General features: G+C 38.4%; 1 protein-coding gene across 1 annotated transcript in view; it reads right to left on the bottom strand.

Moving 5' to 3' along the window:
• LOC139687733 (ABC transporter G family member 20-like) overlaps positions 1–21875 on the bottom strand; it is an 86797-nt gene that overhangs the window by 19851 nt on the left and 45071 nt on the right. Inside the window, exons 2-8 of the mRNA XM_071585002.1 lie at positions 12639–12770; positions 10759–10918; positions 8457–8611; positions 6215–6322; positions 5447–5540; positions 318–485; positions 30–104 (exon numbers count right to left, since the gene is read on the bottom strand). Coding sequence (XP_071441103.1) covers positions 30–104; positions 318–485; positions 5447–5540; positions 6215–6322; positions 8457–8611; positions 10759–10918; positions 12639–12751 — 873 coding nt within the window. The 5' untranslated portion in view covers positions 12752–12770. The remainder of the gene's footprint in view (positions 1–29; positions 105–317; positions 486–5446; positions 5541–6214; positions 6323–8456; positions 8612–10758; positions 10919–12638; positions 12771–21875) is intronic.

Below are 21875 nucleotides of genomic sequence, written 5' to 3'. Positions count from 1 at the left end.
GTTAAAATTATGCGCAGATTTGTACTCACTTCTTTGTTCCTTGGAGGTTTTCTTTCCTCGTTGCTCTCAGAATTATACGCAGCAGAATCGCAGGCATTCACTCTCTGGAAAACATTAAAGTAATTTGTAAATGTTGAAAGGTATATTCGTGGACTATACTAGTTAAACTACCATTTTCAATGTGAAGTAAGTTGGAGTGTGAAGTCTTCGTGTTTACGGCAAGAGCTCCACTGGGGAGAATTGCTTTGAAAACTATCAAAGTAAAAAAATATCTTAACAGACTGGCTTGGGGATTATTATGATAAAACGTACGCTACCTTAAGAGCATGCGTCGGCCTCTCTTGTTCTCCCCGTTCAATTGCCGCCATTTCTTGGTTCATTGAAAGGACCAGGAAAACCGTTTCTAAGGAGCCCGTGTTGTACGTCTTCAGCAAAGTCTCCGGCGAATTTTCGTCCATCAGGCGACCGCCTCTCATCAGGCCCAGCTGTAAAAACATATTTTGGAAAAATGAGTGATACTGGGACGTATAAATTAACCATTCTTAGTATAACATTTGTTGTTGATGAGTTTTGGAAGGGGTAATTGACCACAGGGGTCTTGCCTATTTCTAGAATACTGAACGTTTTAAAGAATACCAGGTGCCCATATTGTTTCCCATTTTTACGGACGACTTTCTCATTTAAAATAAAGTTTTTCCTTGTCGTATCTGGATGCATTTTTGCATAACCAGCGCATCGTTTCAAACAGAGAGTAAAAAATGTTCCGTATTTAACACTTAAGCTCAGTGTTTCCCAAACTTTTTCGAGCCCCCTTGGTTCCATAAACCCATAACTCAACGCCCCCTAATCGATAGCTTTAAAATAATAATAAAAATCACAAAACAAAATAATCAAATGAGTAACATTGAAATAATTAAATTAAAAACAATAACTAATCAAATTTTTATTTACATTCCAATAGAGGTATTGTTTTCATATCATATTGATTCAAAATACTTAATATACAACAAAAGGAACTTAGGTGAGAATATCTTTTTACATTTACATAAATTATCAAAACAATTCTAAGGAAGCCTTTTGCAGAAGTTTAAATGTCATTTTTTTACTTAAATCAAGCAATCATATGACATGAACATTTTCAATGCATGAATATAGATTAACCAATCATGTTTCGTTAAAATTATTTTAACAATTAAGTGACTATTGATTATAGTTTTTCATGGTCTAGAAGTCATTTAAGAAGATTCTATTGCCTAATTTAAAAGCATATTTCCATCAAATAAAATGTTAATGGGATGGATGGGCTTGATGACCTGATACCAGTTTTCCAACGTCCGGTTTATTGTCACTTATCTTCAGTCTTCAATCACCGCGTTCATAAATCTGAAGTATGTTTTCTCTGCTTGGAAATACGCTGAATGACTGCACTAAAACCAAGTACCAACAAATATGAAGGCGAAAATGCAAGGAGTTTTTTAACCACCATCCTTAACGCAGGATAACGATCGGAAACCCCCTTCTGTAACCGAAACTCTTGATAATTTATCTGAAACTTTGGTTTCATTCCAACGTCATTTTGTAGTCCAATTAATTCTTCCTCTAATACTCCAACTTCCTCAAAATCTAGAAACGGATTTATCTCCCAGTCTGGAATTTACCGCAAAAGATCATCCTCAAATCGCTACGCCATATTTTAATTCAAGGTGGTAAATGGTTATAAAAAGCTATTAAATCGTCATCACCAAAACCAGCTTGCTCTTCTAGTTTAAGCAGGGAAGGAAGTGATAAAGCTCGCGGCGACCTATGTTGCGCTTAAATGAAATCAACTTGGAAATAAACAGTCACCACAGATTTTGCCTTTATAAGGTTACGCATTTCCCTTCAATTGTAAATTCGTTTCATTGAACTTTGAAATAGTTCCGACAAAAATGCAACGTCACCCCTAATCTTTTTAGGGTTGTCGTTTAGAAAAGTATCTTCCTCTTCAACAATATACACGACAGTGTCAAAAAGATTATAGAAGCGCCTTATACAATTGCCTTTTGATAGGAAACGAACTTCCGTGTGTAGTAACAAACGTTTGAAATCTTCGTCGTTCTAATCACAGAACTCTCGATCGAAAGTCGAAAATCGAAGATCGAAAAGTCGATCATTAAAAGCATGGGCGTTGATTTTGTTAACCGCTGTAATTACATTGTTTAGGGACTTGTGAAGGCGATCATTCAGTATTTTAGCTTCTAGATGTTGTCGACGAATAATACAATGAATAGAAAAAATATTTGGCACATATTTTCTCAAGTATGCAATACAGCCATGATGAAGACCAGGCATTGACGGGGCTCAGTCTGTCGCAACAGCAAGCATGTTAGAAAGTGGATTTTTTGTCCATGAACAACTGCTCTACAATACGAAATATTGACTCCCCTTTAGTTTTAATTTCCAATGCCTTGTAAACAACGACTCTAGAGGTAGATTTTCATCTTTAATAAATCTTACGTAAGCCAGAACACAATTAATTTCCTGGCAAAGTTGACTCGCCCAACTTTAATGCACGTTCTGTTGTTCTCAGGATGCTGCACAATATATCTTCCACATTTTCAGCCATTCCATCTATTCGTCGTTGAACTGAAATGTTGCTTAGGGCAAATTTTTTTATTGCATCATACGTATGGTGGCTCGTGCAGAAAACTTACTGCCGATGAGTTCTTCACCAATTGTATGTGGTTTTCCAAATTTGGGAATTAATATAGAAATATTGTATGATGTACGCAAACCATCAATGATATGTTTGAAGCATTCCACAACATACTTGAAAGTATTGGGCGGTTTCGCGCTCGGTCACGAAGTGACTGAAAAAATGTTGGAGTCATTTCTGTCTTGCCAGGAAGTGCCATCCTAAAATGGTCATTTAGTCTGGAAGGTTTCACCGCATCATTTGAAAACACCCTTTCGCATAGTAAGCACATGATCATGTGCTTGTTTATAAGGGACTATATAAGTGTCTATTTAAGATAATTCACATTATGCTGTCTACATTTCTTCTTTGGTGAATCATTTCCTGCCTTTCTGTTTCTACAATAAAGATTTAAATATTAAATTTTGTTAAAATAAAATTTAATATATATTGAATAAATAGAATACAAGGGTGAGTTAATGATAAGACGTGGGTTCAATCTGAAAGTGGTTGCTTTTTCAAATAAAATTATTAATAATCATATGAAAAAATCGAAACAAAATATTTATGTGCTTACGGAATAATTTCAAACATATATAAGCAAGGCTGAATCTTTGTATTTGTTCTGCATACCTGGTATAAAACAGGAGTTATTTACACGTTATTTTGCTTTTGAACGATAGTAGTTTTACTTCAGTAAACTGAAAATAATAATGCAGTTAATTTGTTTTATAAAAATATCGTACATTTCATTTACAAATGCCATAAATTTATCACGTGTGCGCGAATTCGAAAATGGTGCGTAGGGAGTTTGTGCCAGAGGTCTGCACGTACAACTTTGCCGTCTTTCATACAGAAACCAAACACTCGGCTGAAAAATAAGATCCTCTCGAATTCGATTCATAATACTGAGGGTGAAATAACATTTCTTTGGCTCCTATTTTGTCGTTATGTATCATATTAGTCCATGCAATTTCCTAAATTGTATTCATAAGAAAGGCAGTTCAAGGGACTGTCGCGGTGATTGGCTTTGGTTCAATTTTTTCATACTTGTGTGTGCGTTGGTTCAACTAAAATTTATTCCATAGCAAGGCCACCATCTCATTTGATGGTATATCATTAAGAAGAATTTTGTGAAGAAGTATGTTTGCTACTCACTTTACTCGTGAAGGTGAAATATTTCCCAAGTTTTCTTTTTATCAAAGGATTATTGTGAAAATTACCCATTGTTTGACAAAAGCTACGCTTCAAGGAAATGCATAATTGCAGCAAACCGTGACTTAGATCAGTGAACCAGGAATTTATTTAATTGACATCTAGCCGGAAAAGGGAAAGTTCAATCGTATATGTACGAAGTATGAGAGAAAAGTTCCTTTTTTTAAACTATATATTACCATTTCATGAAAACATATACAATGTACTGACCGTTTATTTTCGTAATATACTTAACCACCATAAAATAACACAAAAAAGTATATAATAGTATTATAACAAGAATTATATCATGCTATGAATTAAAAATAACTTATCAGTACAGCCTTAATAAAATCGTTGGCACTGAATCGTTTGGAAAATGGTTATCTTGGTAAATATTTAATGTAAAAACACCGAATCTAATTATCAGATCAGCTGATCCCTCTCCGGATTCACAACCGTTTGATTCACACTAAACCTTACTGCCGAAGTATTTAGTGTCGTGAAATTGAGCCAACGATAGACCAAATGAGATTAAACCCCTTCAAAAGTTTCCCATGTGCGAGAAAGGCTAGGCTATTTTTCAACCGTTTCTACTTTAAAATTTAAGTAAACACCACCTGGTTTAAATTACTTCCAGATGCGGGAAACAATGCAAACTTTGTAAACGAATCTTTAAAACGGAGACAAAAGGAAGGTTACCGAGCCTCCGCAAAGGTCACATTGTCAGGACTCTCCGGCGCCCCTTGCCTCTTTTCGCCCCCATAGACTGGAGCACCGCCCCACGGGGGGGGGGGGGGTAGCGCCCACTTTGAGAGCCACTGCTTAAGCTAATGACTGACCCGGTAAGGCAGTGTTACGCTTACTTGTAAAGCTTCTCGGCAAAGTAAAGCTATTTCGAGTTTCCTCACGTTCTTCAGATTTGTATTTTCACTGAATTACACGCCAATACGTAGTTTCCATTTTTCTCTGTGTGTTGAACAGGGCTTTTTTAGCGTAAGAGTATCTATGATGCTTTTACTTTTGTTATTTTTAATCAGCTAATTCCGATTGGGTTTTTGGAGGCTCTCGGGACGGCTGAAGTCACGTGGCACCTCATAAAAATCCCACGCGTGACAGCCAACTTTCATGACCAAGGTAGGCTTCACACTCACAATCCGCGGATTAGCCGTAGAGTATCTCCCCACGGAGAGAACTCTGTCGACTTCGAGCCTCTGATTGAACGAATTATAAATTATGCAAAGCTGTAGCACAACTTCTTAGCAAGTAATAGTAAAATAATCTATACCATAAAATTTACAGCAGTTCCGGCCAAAAGGTGAGAATATTTGCGTCAAACGAAGAATTTATACTCGGGTTTGCAATACATGTATAAAAAACGAAGGGATAATAAAATGCACCTCCTTGCCGGTAATATTATTTAAATCTGTGCCAACGGAGATTTTTTCAATTCCAAGCTATGAATTACGGCAATGTTTCAAAGAATGAGCAGTAATATCGTTCTGAGAATGAAAAATACTATTCTGGCGAAGAATTGAGTAATTTTGAGTCGGGACTTGTGTTGGAGGATGTGCTTACAATGTCCGCTTGCCCAGCCTCTTGAATGTAATGCGTGGTGATTATAACGGTCTTCCCACTCCTCCTCGTCTCCTGCACCAGATAAGTCCACACTCTGGAAGGAAAAAATTATGGTTTAGTTAACATCTCAAATGTAGTGAATCTTGGCCATTTAAATGTTTTCAGATGTAACCGAGTGTTGAGTTGGCTAAGAAAAAATAGATTTGTGCTGAGACTTTCATTTGTTATTTTCGTCTGAAAGGCTGAATGACAAGCCTGATCATATATCTGTGAATGCAAATAGCAGTGTAGAGTATTTTCGATCACATGGCTAATATGTTTCAAATGCTACTTTGAAATCATGTAAACGTATGTATCTATATTTTTAAAAATAGATAGATTTGTGAGACAGTGGGCCATTTTTTGCGCTACCCTCCCTACATCATTTTATTACCAGTCTTTTATTGTGATAATTTAATTTTATTCAAGTTTGAATAAAAATTCCGCTATTCCATGCTGTAAAAATGTTTTCCTTTTTCACTCTTACTGATAATTTCCCTCTGTTTACTCTCAGGTAATAGTCAAACTACAGAGACGTGTAGAACTTAAAAAGACCATTTTTAATCGTAGTAAAGTCATTAGGGGGAGTTTCATTTCTTAGCGCCAACTTTCTACCTTCCTTCATACAATTTCTCACCATGCTAACGGATAATTAATATGAACGCATACAATTAATAAAATATTAGGGCCAATTGCTGATTTAGAGAAGAAATGCAGGATTTTAGTTACCTTTGACGGAGCACGGGATCCACGCCGACAGTGGGCTCATCCAGGATCAGCAACTCAGGGTCGTGAAAGAGGGCAGCCATCAAGGAAACCCGCCTCTGCTGCCCGCCGCTTCATTCCGTGAACAGTTTTGAGTGGGTTTACGAAAGTATATCAAAGAAGACATTTAGGTAACAGCAATAAAAATCTCAAGCTTAAGGATTACCTGTAATGCAAGCCGGCTTTTATTATTATGACAAGTGATCTACCGGTTAAGGTATATTTTGAATGGATAAAAGGAACCAAACGGTACAGCGGCTATCCCATTTCTCACCTAAAAACAAAACCCAACATCCTATTCTTCAACAAGCACCTCGTCAACTCCGTATGCTGTCTTCCTTCCTTCATTCCGTTCAACATCCCTATTATTTTCCTGCCTCTTCATCGATTACCTAACATTCTCCCCTCTATCTTAGTTTTCAACATACCGCTGCGACTCAATATATTTTGCATCTATTTTTTCTGCCTCCTTTCCCTGATTTCTCTGATGATTTCTCCCTGCAATCCCCTCTCTTCCCCCACCTCGCGTAGTATTTCCTCGTTTGTTTTTCTTTCAGTCCACTTCTCCATCTCCATCCTTCTCCACACTCGCAAAAAGCCTCCAATCTACGCCTATCATCCTGTTTCATTTACCATGTTTCCGCGCCGTACATAACTACGGTCCATGTCGAAATTTTAAAAAGGGTTTTCTTAACATCAATTCTCTCCCCTTGTGAAAGCTTCTTTGCCGAACGCAATTCTTCTCGTTATGTGCCCACAACTTTCACTATTTTGGTCCAAAACACTTCCGATATAGGTAAACTGTTCCACCTGCTCTAGTTTTTGCCCTCCTATTTTATCTTAAGAAATATATATTGAAATTTAAATTTCGTCATGATTTATCGCCAACCCCAAGTTCTCAGACTTGGGAATAGTAATACAACTTTTAAAACTATAAAACTATCTCAAGCACGATATTTGACGAGGTATATGATTTTCCTCCCTCGTAATGTCGTGCCGGAATCATTTATATGCCCATGTGTTAAATTATGATGAAGCACAGTTGAAACAATTCTGTCACCAAGGAGCTTTTATGCTAGAAGAAACGACACATTTCGGAAAATCGAGCTTCAGATTCAATTGAACTTCGGAATCCGAAAATATTCAACTATGTTAGCTGACCATATAGTTTTTCTATACCTAGTTTTTCGATAAATCAATTTATTTTCCGGGTAGAAAAAACTGTGTTGTGAAGTTGTTCATTGGATACGTTGATGTTACGATGTAAAATCGTGGGCTTTACGAGGGCTGGTCGGTAAAACACATTTTAGTTGATAACATCACTTGTCATAAATCGATGTGTAAAAAAAGTGATTGCCAATTTCCACTTGGAAATATTCTTCATCTTATGAAAATAATGATAAAAGTAATTCATTCCTTGCATAATGTAATATACTTGTTTGATATTTAAATACACAAAGTTTTTCTCTATGGATATCCCTAGTCAAAACTGCCGTCCGCACGTCCGAATTCCTGAGTTAGTTCCTTCAATCTAAGCGTCAACGCTCTCAAAAGTCTTTGTTTGACGATTTTCTGGAATAATTACGTGTATGAAGCTTAGATGTATTGTATAATTCTATTTTCATATTATAAATAATATTGAAGAATGCTTATAATGCTTACTATTACTGCCTTTTGAGCTTGACTTCATTGACATAATATAATTTTTAGTTCTAGTCAGATATTTAGAAGACATGGAAAATCCCATTTTTAATAACGTATTTTAAATCAGAGGTGAATTGCATATGTCATAAGCAATTGCAAATGAGTTAGATGGATCATTTGGTGGCCTTAGTGCAGTAAAACTCAAATTGAAAGCAAATTGTTTGGTTTTTGAGTACGGGGAATTTTAGGAATTTTAATCATAATTCAAAGCTTGCCACGGCTCCATCTGCTGTACAATGTTTCATTATTTTTCACCTTTATGATAGTCATGTTGTCGGGCCTGAAGGAGTCAATTATATAGATACATAAGCAAATTTTGAAACCGTCATGCTCACAGTTCATTACTCAAGTTTTGTGAGTACGTATTTAACTGTGTGATGTACTACAACTTGTACTACATCCACTTGCACGTGGAGAAGTTGTCTTTTGCCAGGACACTGGAAACCGAATGAATTGGGAAACCTAGTTTTTGTGATGATTAATATTTTAGTTAATTACCTACCTTAACTTAGCAATACTCGTATCTCCGTCCGGTAGCTGGAGTAGCTCCAAGAAATACTCCAGTTGGTTATCGAAGTCTTTTGTTGACATTCCGTAGATCCACGAAAAATATTTCATTGTCTGCCCGATGGTGAGGCTATCCATCAAAGCTATGTCCTGCAATGAAATCAAGCCATGAGTTCGATCGTGAGACACCTCGATAATCAGAAGTTATCAATCAAAAATCAGCATGGTTTCCGAAAAGGTAGATCCCGCGAGACACAACTTGTGCTTTTTGTCCATGATATTCTTATTTCGGGAGCGAGCAGTGTTCCAGTGGACGCAATTTTTCTAGATTTTAAGAAAGCCTTCGACAACGTACCTCATAGTAAACTACTCGCAAAGCTAGAAGCATATGGCATAGATAAATATATGCGGGGTTGTATTAAAGACTTTTGATTGGTCGGGTTCAAAGAGTAGTGATAGATGGAGTTGGCTCAAATGCAGTAGAAGTTACTTCAGATATTCCCCAGGGAAGTGCCATCGGACCTCTTTTATTCTTACTTTGCGTTAACGACATTTGACTCCGTAGTCACTTGTAAGATACGTTTTTTGACGACGATGCAGTGGTTACCGTGATATCCGTGATCCTGAGGACACACCAACTTTATCGGATGGGCTAAATGCTATGCAACGCTAGTGCGACACTTGGCAATTAGAATGAAACTTAAAAAAGTGCGTAGTCATAAAATTTTGGAAAAAGGGCAGTTCCCTCCCGAACGCCTACTGAATTGGGAACAACGAAATGGAATGCGTAGACTCAATTTAATACTTAGGCTTTACTATCACTCGCGAACTCTCCTGGGTGAAACAAATACGGGGAATATGTGTTAGAAAGCTAACAAAAAACTAGGATTTTTTAGAAGAGTACTTGGTAAATGTGATAAAAACGTCAAAGAGAAATGTTATCTGTCGTTGGTTAGGCCTCATTTACAATATGCTCCAAGGATATGGGATTCTCTCGAAATCGGATTAATTGCCGAATTGGATCGCGTGCAGCGTAGAGGAGCTAGATTTGTATAACGTTGTCATGATAAACTTATTAGCTTATCCAAAATATTAGAGCAGCTAGACTGGGAATCACTCACTGAGCGAAGGTTAAATTACAGATTGAAACTCTTATGTAAATTGGAAGGAGGTCCCTTAAGCAGTGATGTTGAAAGCGCATTATTACCCCCATCGTACTACGGTAGGAGAGATCATGCAAATAAAATTAGAGACATTAAGTGTATAACAGAAAGATTTCAGATGTCATTTTTTCAACGAACGATAGGGGATCATAATAACATTGTTCGACCGCAGTAGGGTCATGTTCGGGTAAAATTATTATGGTGTGTATTCACCACCTGCCACATTCCCTAGCGGTAGCTGGGAGGGTATATAAATAAAACATAAAGCATTATAAAAAATGTACTTGTGCGAAATAATGTCTACCTCTGAGAATCGGAATATTATCTCAAAATTTCTTCCATGTAAATTGAAACCCCTTCGTAATGCATTTCGCATGTATCTTTCGCATTTTTTCTTATATCTCCTTCGAATATCTAAGTCTATGCTCTACGAAATGCTGTGTTGTCTTGGATCTATTTCCATCCTCCAGAAACTTATTGATTCAATTCCATTTCCACTATATTCTGATCATATTCTTCAGCCTCCGTCGAAGTAAAAAAAACCTTTATATTCGCTCATCGTCCGTTCATGAAACCCATAACTATGAATGATTCACTGTTATGCAACGCATCGAAGTTTTGAGTTACCTATTCATAATTTCTCCGTACAGATTCGCTGTCATGAGTTCCGTCATTCTCCCAGTTTCTTCCCTGTACGATAAGTAGGGATTCTTCCCCTAACATAAGCATGATCTTTCCATCTTCACTTGTTGTTAGTTTTATTTCCTATTATTATTATTTTCATTATTGTATAAGTAGCTATAATATATATAAGTACTAGCACGCTGTAAATAGCCCTTCTCTCTTTTTTAACAAATATAATTATACCGGTCTTCCAGAGCTATAAGCTTCTAGAGCACGAGGATCTTTGGAGATTACAAGTTAAATTGCATTTTTAAAGGTCATTGCGTCTTGTCATTCTAAATTGTTTTCATTAGATAATAAACTTTTTTAAGCCCACAAATATTCACCTCTTCCATCTTATTAAGGCAGCATGATCGCTGAAATGCTAAGCGAGCCCTATAATGTGTGTGTGTATGTGCAAATGTGTCTACACTAGCGGCCATGCCCAGCTTCGCCGGACCAATCTCTCACCTGCGGCATGTACCCAACCCGATGGCCGGGAACTCCACTGTCCTTGTTCCCTGGGCTGCCACCGAGGACTCTCAGCTGCCCCGAATCCAGAGATCTGATTCCTACGATCGCACTCAGGAGGGTCGTCTTCCCGCAGCCGCTGGCACCCAACAGTCCGTAGCTGAGAGGGGGATGAGATATATTCTTCCGTCAAACGTTATAAATGTGGAGGAGGAGATAGTACTAAAAAAACACAATTTTAAAACGAAAAATCACACTGGTTTAGACTGAGAAAATATGTAATTGCGAAAGACTGAATGGGCGAAAAAAGGAAGAAAAGATACGGACGTTCTCAGTACTGAGAACGAAATTTTTGTCATATAAAATGCTCAATAGGCAGCGGCATAACCCGGAAAGATTATATAGAGAACAAATGTATATATTTGTCGATGCAGTAACCGTTAATCATTTCACATATGCAATGTCATCTGTTATGAACTTAACAACAGAGTACCTGGATGAACTTCGTCACTCACAATTCTTGGTCAGCACCATTCCTTGATCAATGTGTCGCTCATACGGCATTTTTATGCCTTGCCGAAAAATACTATTTGAGAAGAGGTCATTGCATGTAGGGCACGGGAGAAAGATAAAGCATAAGCGATTAATTAATGCCATGTGAACATTTTTTGGAAACCCTTTAGTATTTGTTCATCTAATGAGAATAATGCTCCCTTCTGAAATAGGATGATTCAATTGTCTACTATAAATATTTCCGGTTTTAGCACCCTTATTTATTCATCTCGGCACCAAGAACAAATTTATTCCTGGCCTAATACACATTGATGAAGGCAGTATGAAAGTCACAAAAATACCCTGCTGAATCCCTGAAACGTCCATCCTTAGGGTGCTGAGATTAAGACGCATATACTCTCAGATATTCCAATCCTCTAACCAAATCCTTGCTGTGTGACAACCGTCTTCAAGAGTTGTCTCCCTGACCAGCACTTGCACGAAGTCATGTTCTATGCACTTAAAACAACCGAGATCTGCGAGGACTCCACAATGCAATCATATTGTCTTCTCTTTGGAATGACGCGCGCACAGCCGTAGGGTAAAGTGCCCTCATGTGATCCAAAGGCTTTCAACTTCTTCCCACACCATGGGATAACACCGATGCCTTCAAACGGTGTCGGGCTCTTTCAATTTGCTGAATCAAATTGTGAAAGCGGAACATGCATGGACTTGATACCACGAAAGGTGAAAGCATTGTACAGTGAAACATGATAATTTTTATCCCCCGCCTGCATTTTCAATTCGCGCTTCCCATCAACCTCTAATTTTAAGTACTTACAGTCCTTGTAACCGTTAGGGGGCATTGTTTCCTAAATGCTGGTGAGCTAACACCCTCCATGTTGATTCGGTCGCTGCTGAGTGACCGACCCACTAACTCAATACCTGCCTGGCCATGAGAACTGTCGTGACTGTACGCCATTCGAAGAGCAGCCCTCCATACTGCTGTTTGACCAGGTGGAGGAATGATTGTCATTGGGAGGGGCTACCTGGATGGACGATCATGAAATGGACTCTTGGGCTCTGAAAGTCTACAGTACTCAACACTAGAAGTGCTGTTGTAGAGTGATATAGGTATAAATGAATTTATGGATACGCCAAGGCTTGTAGAGTATTTAGTCTGAATTTATTCTGGGGTTTTATGCATATAGGCCGGAGCCGTTTCCGCTTTCTCTCTACTCCTTTCGTTCTTGACTAGTATTCTTTGAAGCATTTAAATGCTCAATTTGGAACCAAAGTAGATTAACCATATCTTGCGCGATACGCCGGCCTGTCCTTATATGTTTTTTATTTACTCAAGGTGAATGTCTCGTTAAATCGTTACTTACATTGCTCCCCTCGGAACGGTCATGTTCAGTTCTTTCAGCACGACGACTGCATTTCGTTTTTCGCCGTAGGACTTGCAGGCTCCGCGGACGAAAACGGCATTTTCCTCCGCCATCGTCAAAGGGTGATGATCTCTGGAAATTAAAGTTGAGTATTAGTAGGAGTTAACAACGAAGAATGATACTTGAGAATTGCAGAAACCTGTAAATTTCGTCTTATTCCATTAAACTTGGAATTGACATAATAGTAAATAGAGTACATAGAGGAAAAAATAAGCAAAATATATTATGGCCATGGAAAGAATTATTTTGAGAGCAACAAGGCTCCAACTGATAACAAAAATAAAGAGGGTTAAAAGTTGTTTTTTAGGCCAACACATATAGAGGGAAGTTAGGGAGGTCATATGTACCGAACGCATGAAAGAGGGCAATGCTATCAACAAAATGGGCTCCCTTTGGGAAGAAAACAAGATGAGGCTGATGGAGATTAAGTAAAAACGCGAGCTACAGAAGTTTTCCCAAAGTAAGTGACCCAGTTCAGCAAATAATAGAGGCAGTCTGATGGGATTGCGATAGATTTTCTCTAGAAATAGGTTAATACCTTGGTCTATTAAGGCTCTCGACGTGGTTCATAAAGTGTGTTTTTACTGGATTTGTATTATACAATTGAGCTAAGCTAATATAAATAAATAAATAAATAAATAAATAAATATGTATGTATATATATATATATATATATATATATATATATATATATATATATATATATTCCTCAGGTGGTTTCGCATTCAGTTAAAGATGGTTGGACACTCGATCTTTGTTTTCCGTTTCAGAATAGGATGACGACTGATTTTGCCTTTCAGGTCTACCCTTTTGATTGTGAAGCAAAGTTTTGTCATGTGGGGGTATGCTTGAATGCGGTATTATTTTTAAAGTGCTTGCGTAGCGCTTGTGAATTAGTATGAAAGTTTTTGCAGATAATATTCTCTTGAAGAAGAAATACCTTAATCCGCAATATTCACGGTCTCCGACCGGTCATGAGACCCCAATAATAAGTTTCCCTGGGTGCTTTTGAGTTTGGCGAAATATATAAATTAGAAGATTCCCGCGCGGTAATAATAATCGTATTTAGGGGATCAAAAATAAAACACCAATGCGATAAAACTTATGAACCACCACGAATGAGCAAAGATGCATGCATTACCCGATGCGAAACATTCGTCGAGCCAAAATGTAAGGGAACTAAGTATCCTCCAGAAAAAAACACAGCCTGTCTTGTTCTTCCTGAGTAACCGGCGAATTAATGAAAGGAGGGAGCCTTTGAGTAAAGCATATATACCTATTCAGTTGCGGAGGAGGGAGGGGAAGCTGGTGTTACCGGAGAGAGGGTATACACGTACGTGTATGTTAGAAGGAACGGCATGAATGAGCCTTGCAGGAAACCTTGCAGAAGTTCGTGGGCCACTTAGGTATCTTCGGCAGGATAAGAAGTGTCTTTAGGGGCGTACGGCCGTGAAAGATAGCAGTTAGAAGTAAATTTTCGAACTGTGATGAAGCTGGCGACCGTAAAATCCTAGTAAATTCTATAGCTTTCCTTAAACTTAAACAAAATTAGTCTGCCATAATTGTGGAGCCTCTCGGATAAAAAGTCAGAGAATCCCTACGTGTGCACATAGTGCGTTCGACGTCCATTGATATGACGGGAATCGGGAAAATACGAAGATACAAATCGGGGGTTGCCATCGCTCGATACGGTTTTTAATGTCATTTGCACTTTTTAGCCATCCTCATATTGTCAGGTCGCGCATAAAAATTTGGAATGTTCGATCAAAATATATCCTGCGTCAAGTGTTGTGATTTCGATTTAACAGTGCGCTCCTACGTATAAACGTTGAAATGAACTTTAATTTCGCAGCTCAGATTTAAGCCACCACTACGAGCTCTTCGCTATGCAGTTGTATTCCTGGGAATCTCGATATCGTCCTCTTTTCTTATGGCTCTTCCTAACGCAATTGTATACGTTGTAATTAAGAATGCAATTTCATTGTGGACCAGGTTTTGTTCTATTCTCCCTCCATACAGTTAAACGCCATCTTAAGCCACTCTGGTTCCCATTGAGAAGGTGGAATAGAGGGAAAGGGCAAACAATCGTAGTTATGAGTCCTTGCCTGGGAGAATGAAAGTATTTGATCGGTCAATTTTCCGGTGAAAAACAGAGGGGTTATTCTTCATACGAATTAGAGGGCAGGGGAAGAATGAGGATTAAGACGAGACAAAGTCTGCAGCATATTAAAGAGATTTCTGTCGTAGTATTAATAATTAAATGTCATCACCGTGGTGCCCATGTTCTTCATTCAAGTCGACAGCGTGGGAAATAGTACGCAAGAACTACTCAGCATCGTGAATTGAATCCACACTGTCTGGAAGGGACACTTGTGGTCCAAATATTTTCTCTTGTTCGTTTAGCCTCGCACTCTTCAACTAAACTCTTGAGATTCCTGCATTTTGAATACTTGATAATGTGTGTTTTAGTTTTGAGTTTTCCATTACATTTTGCTCATCCAAAATGCCGTACAAAATATCCTGGTTCTTTCCTATGATGAAACAACTTTCCGAATGCATCTCTCATCACATTATTATTCTATTTAATTTACCATTCAGAGGAATGTTTTACTGTATTTCTTATAACTATTCAGTTTATGCACTCCCCTTTGACATCAAGGTTCTGGCGAGGAATAATAAACTGGTAAATATACCAGTAATGATTTCTGTCTACTCCGGAGATAAACGCTATGGACATCATCAGAAATAATTACCATATACTGTTGAGATATAGAGAAAATTAACATGCCTAACTTCCGGAAGAGAATTATTTGCCAAACTCTACCAATATTGTGTATTGAAAGGTGGTCGTGAAACAGCAATCCTTTTGTCATAAACTTTCTCTAATCTCAATGAAATTAATTCAAGCATTTTGATGGAAAAAACGTAAGACCTTTTAGCCATGTCTCCATTTCAGGATAATGGGTACGCAGTAGGCTTAACTCAATAATTAATGAGTACCCAACAATGGGCTTGAATCTGTAATTGCATCATGAGTTAGCTTCTCAGAAATACTGATGTTTCCCCCGAAGGTCATGGGTATTTCATCAAGGTACACAGAGACTGATGGAATCAAAGATGTGCCATGAGGTCGGCCCACAAGGTAGACTTCACATACTCTTATGTGTGACTTGGATTCTAACTTGTGAAAACTTTTTCAGCTTCTATTTGACAGTTTTTGAATACCCATGGGTATGCCAAATAGCGTACTTAATACACATACCATTGCTGCATGTCGAGTAGAAGATGAATAGTATATTCCATTTCATTCTCATTTACACCTTAAGTTGGCCTATGGCGCCGCCGGTTTATTTATGTGATCGTCATGTTTTGAGACATTGAGTCAAATAAATGTGTGATGAATGAAATAACCATGTGATATAAATAACATACGAGGGTCATCCGGAAAGTAGTACCCGTTCGTGAAATAAAGACACAAAAGTAAATATTAACAAACATAAAAAATTTTATTTGAAAGAGGATACTTTAAACTACTTCTCAACATAATCTCCAAGCAAATTAAGGCATTTGTCATAACGTGTGACAAGTTTCTGTATTCCTGCTGCATAGTCCTTCGCCGCCAGCTCATTGAGATACGCGAGGGACCCATCTTGCACAAATTTTTGCATAATGCAGATGGTGTTTAACAATTTCATGAACAATTGTTCGAGAAACATTGGGAAAATGCTCACAGATGTCATCAATTGTGACGCGCCGATCGTTCCTCACGAATTCGTCAACTGAGCTCACCAGTTGGTCTGTAATGACAGACGGTCTCCCCGAACGCTCATCGTCGTGTGTGTTCCCCCTCCCCATGTTGAAGTTGCGACACCACCGCCGAACAAACGACTCGTCCATTACATTGTCTCCATACACCTCCTTTAATTGGCGATGAATATCACATGGGCGAACGTTTCTTGCATTGAGGAATTTAATCACTGCCCTCACTTCACAACTGGCGGCGTTCTCAATTTTTTTAAACATTGTAAACAATCACAGAAACAACACAGGCAATGCTAGCGTCACGCAACTTGGCTCAGAGAAGGCAGACAAGCCACTGAAGCTATCTGACCTCGTCCAGCGGCTACTCGCGTCGTCAGCACTTCATGCGGCACGAACGGGTACTACTTTCCGGATGACCCTCGTATATGCCATAGATTACGATTGAATTAAATTGCCAATGTTAGATGACTGATGTTTTCTGATGCCGGTGAGGATAGTAAGTTATTTCCTTCTAGAAACGGCTTCTGTTGCTCATTTAGTATTATTCTGCAAGGGAAAGTCATTTATCAAATTTAGAAATGGTTTTTTTGTCATCCTGATGAATTTTGTTCAATATAGAAAGACACTGACGGAGATGTCCTGATAGCGACTCAGAGTGTTCGTGCACACCATAATTAATGGCGGTATGATGGCGGCTGGCTTTCGTGACAAAAATGAAAAAAAACAAGGGAAGAATAACTGTGTTGTACTAAAATATCCAGGTCCCTATTTAATTTGGAGCTTCTATTTAATTGAACCTAATCGCAGATTCTTTGTAGGTTTATGGATGCGCCAAATATTATTCCCTGGGTTTGTACAGAACAATCCTTCCCATAGGGACTCTTGCCCTAGCCCTTTTGGGACATTATGCTAGTGATTTCCCAAGATTTTCCCTAGCCGACTGATTATTCTGTTACTTGATAATACTTTGCGAATTTTTTCAAAAAGTACATCACTGCATAATAATTTCTGTTGTTGACGATTTCATTTAATTGAATATTTTCATATAATTTCCAAGAATGTTTGTGAATCGATTTCGTTGTGAGTGTTTGACATAGAGAGTGGTTGATAAATATTATCAGAGTTCGATATACTGTATTGCCAAAGCGGCGAGTTCTTAATGTGTAATCTGTAGGAGGAAAAATTTACCGGATTTGAAATTTTCGGGCGAGCCATATTGACATTTCGATTCTACGGCGGACGCTTAGCACGTCATGATAGCATGAATAAGATGAGTTCATTATTCTACATAAACCACTCAGAAAATAAGTGGATGCATTTGCCATTGTGTTATTTTTTTCAGAGAGGCCAAGGCTTTCATGAATCTGGTGTAATTTTCCACGGAGTTGGAAATTATTTTCATTATTCTTCCCCAGAAAATTTCACAACTCAAGCATAGTTTCCATAGAAGAAGTACTTTTCCACAGGGATAATTTAGACTCCTTGACCGGCTTCACCTTAATAATTCACCATCTGGCGCTGATGCTATCGCCAAATGACGCCTCTTTAAGGTGAAATCAGTCGCACGTAAAACTGTATATGAGTACATTATTTTGCGGCAGAGAATATAATTCACTCCCACTAAGCCTTGGACTAGCATTTATTTATAATCACTCTTATTAGTTATGAATTAGTTAGTCCAGTGGGTGAAACGTCTGCATACTGGAAACCACAAAGAGAGCAAATAATATTCGGCAATAATATAACATTTATTCCTGTTAGAGTGGCGGGTAAGGATAGCAGGCTTTATTTTTCCCTTCCGAATACTACCTTGATCAAAAATTTCCCGGAATTTATTCAGAAAATTAAAAATACAAGTTTATTCATCTAAATCTATATTGTCCCCTTCAAAGTAATCCCCATCGACTGCAACACACTTATGCCAGCGCTTGATCCAATCCTCGAAACATTTTTTATATTCGGTATGTCCATCAGTGCTTCCTGCGATTTTTCCATTACTTCCTCTCGGCTGCTAAAACGCGTTCCCCGTAATGGTTTTTTAACTCGATTGAACAGAAAGAAGTCACAGGGAGCCAAATCAGGTGAATTCGGTGGCTGTTGGATGGTATTTGTTGCATTTTTCGTCAAAAAATTACGAATAATGATAGCACTGTGCGACGGTGCGTTATCATGGTGCAAAATCCACGAGTTTTCTGCCCACATTTCTGGTCTCTTTCGGCGAATTGCTTCACGCAAACGTCTCATAACGCCCAAATAATACTCTTTGTTTACTGTCTGGCCTTCTGGCAAAAATTCATGATGCACTACACCGTTGTAATCCATGAAAACCGTCAGCATTGCCTTCTTTTTTGACTGAAAACGACGTGGTTTTTTTGGTCTCGGCTCATTTGGTGAACGCCATTCACTTGCCTGATGTCTGGATTGCGTGTCGTACTCATAAACCCACGTCTCGTCTCCAGTAATGATCCTTTTGATGAATGTGGGATCGGATTCAGCCTCGCAAATCATGTCTTTTGCGACGTCAACACGGTCTCTTTTTTGCATGAAATTGAGGTCTTTTGGCACCAACTTTGCTGCTACACGACGGAAACCCAAATCATTAACCACAATGTCTTGGGCGGATCCATAGGCAATGTTCAAGTCCTCCGCTATTTCTCTGATGGTTAATTTGCGGTTATTGACCAACATTTCTTTTACTTTATCAATTTTTTCACCGACTTTCGATGTCGATGGTCTGCCACTGCGTTCATCATCTTCGATTGACTCACGACCACTTCTGAACCGCTCGTGCCACTGGTAAACGGCCGTTTTTTTTTAGAGAATCGTTGCCGAAACACTTTTCCAACATTTCCAACGTCCGTGCGCCACTAAATCCGTTTTTTACGCAAAATTTAATACAAGTTCGTTGTTGCAAATTTAAATCCATTTCTGAAATTGTAAAAAATCGCCAACACACACAGAGATAGATGTACTCTTGGCTACGTAACTTTTGCAAATGTCAAGTTATGACACTAAGATTTAAAGGGAATATCAACAACAGATGTACCAATTTAACAAAAAAAACAGAACTCAAATAGGAACGATGGGAGCGCCAGACGGTGGTTATTCCGGGAACTTTTTGATCAAGGTAGTATTTCACCGCTGTCGATATTGGAGGAAAGGAAACACTGTACACTACCATGCGAGTTTGCCATACTTCCTTCCTTGATACTTATATAAATTGAAAGGTCGGTGATCCTTAATTGTAACACTCATCAATTCATCTCTTGCCTGTTTCTTTGTAAGATACTTTGGAAATATTTGTGACAAGGGTAACGTGGGTGAATGCATCTTTTCAGATGGGAAAATGCCACCCGTGGAGATAAATTTAGGTTGTCCTGTAAAGAGTATTTTTCGTCAGGAGGAACATTTCGCGCCACCTTTTCCGGCCGTTTTGAGATGTCTAGTGGGGCGATGCTTGCCCTACGATTTACCTAGGTGTTAGAGCTGAGCAGAAAGATTTACAATTTAAGCCGTGAGAAAATACGCATGATGAAATTTATTGGATAATATTGCACCCTTAGATGTAGGAACGAAGTGGTTCAGCAATAAAGTTATGATTATGAGGAAGTTAGATTGTACAAATATTGAAATTACCTTATTAAAGCATTTTTAATATGTACTCAAATTTTTGCTTTTAAATATCTACAGATTCGGATTCTGTCCTCAATGAAGATGGAACGAGTTATACTATATGTCAATGTACGCCGGCATTGATATTTTTGGATGGATAACCATTATTACATTAGGTACTTCCAATCGATCGCGTCACCTGTATAGGTCGTCTCCCATCCCTCGGAAACTCGAAGGTGTATCACCTGCGTCCACAAAATTCCCACGTGATATCCCAGCGGTGGGAGTTACTGAGGGGTGTCCTTACTTGAAAAATCGTGATAAATATTGGTGTAGAAGTTCCCTCAGTCTCTCCCAGAGCTGAGAGACGGCTGTAAAGTAGGATATAGTGACGCTTACATCTACAATACTATATGTATCTGACTGAGCAATTTAGTATCGGTTTGTTTATCAGGATTTATTAACTTCAATTTCGGTAGAAAGCAATTCAACCTGAAGCAATTTGAGGTTCGATTCGTCCAATGTGTAGGGAAAATTCAAATGCAGTACACAGACCCTTATATGTGAGTCTTCAACCTTGACATATAGTATTTCTCAAAGGTCAAAATGAGGTGGGAGACCAACACTTCTTATCGTGCTATTTTTTCTCCCTTACTGCATTGATAATGTTATTTCAAAATATCTGTAGGTATTCAACGGCGCGCCGACAATTGGGGAAAGGTGAAAGCTTTCCTTATGTTGGCATGTACCTGTATTTTATTTTATTAATTTTATTTACACAATTACGTTTGCAATAAGGCGATTTTCCTGGTGGCAACGGTCAAGTTTGGTCAAAGTTATCTCTTGCAACGAAAATTACATACGGACACATATAAATACAGATAAGAGACAAAATATTTTTACATACAATGACACTTCCACATCACATACAAAATGCCGTCCACATCACATACAAACAATATTTTCATAACTAAAATGAAGTTTATTACCCAGTGGCTGCTTTACATTTATACTTAAAACTTCTAAAATTGGATGGAAAGGGCTCAAACAAACCTCCAGGCAGCTGGTTCCAATCAATTATAGTACTATTTAAAAAAGAGTATTTTTTCTTATTTGTTTTTTGAGTCCTTATTTTTATTTTGAAATTATGGTCGTTTTTTCCCTTAAAGTTAGGTTTTTCTATCCCTTGCCATAAATCTTCCCACGCTTCGTCCTTTTTAACAATTCTATACATCGCGCCTAACCTACTCCTTTTTCTTCTATTTTTCAAAGTCTCCCATTTCAGTATACTATCTATTTATTGGCTGGCAGTCACCTTGGCTTCAACGACAGTTTTCCGCCGCTCTTAAGACACCGGTTTCCTACCCGCCAGTGGATACCAGCAAAACAGAGTTTTGCCTTTCCCTAATCCTCGTCGCCGGTGACTACCTACAGACTTCTGGAAATTATTGAAGTTCTAAACGTAGAAGTTGCCCTACGTTTTGAGCTCTCACTCTATTGCACTGTCGCCACACGACTTCCCGCCTCACCATTGTAACCCGGGTGTGACATTCTGAGCGTATATCCATGCCTCACACACTCACAATGGCTATGAATATCCAAAGCCGCCGCTGTGGACATTCCTCGTTTATTGATTATCCAGATAGTTGTCTGCTTCTCTTATTTCTGAAAAGTCGTTGTCATATTCCAACCTTGTGTGTTGAAAACTTAGTGGATGCTTCATGACGAAAACGATGGCGGAGGTAGGTAGTCCTGTGAACATAAAATATTTGTGTTCATAGTTCACCCAGTCTCAAAGATACG

This window comes from Hetaerina americana, unplaced genomic scaffold (assembly GCF_022747635.1).
Source record: "Hetaerina americana unplaced genomic scaffold, ioHetAmer1.1.p SCAF_2, whole genome shotgun sequence".
NCBI classification, from domain to species: domain Eukaryota; kingdom Metazoa; phylum Arthropoda; class Insecta; order Odonata; family Calopterygidae; genus Hetaerina; species Hetaerina americana.
This window is presented reverse-complemented; position numbering and strand designations above follow the sequence as displayed.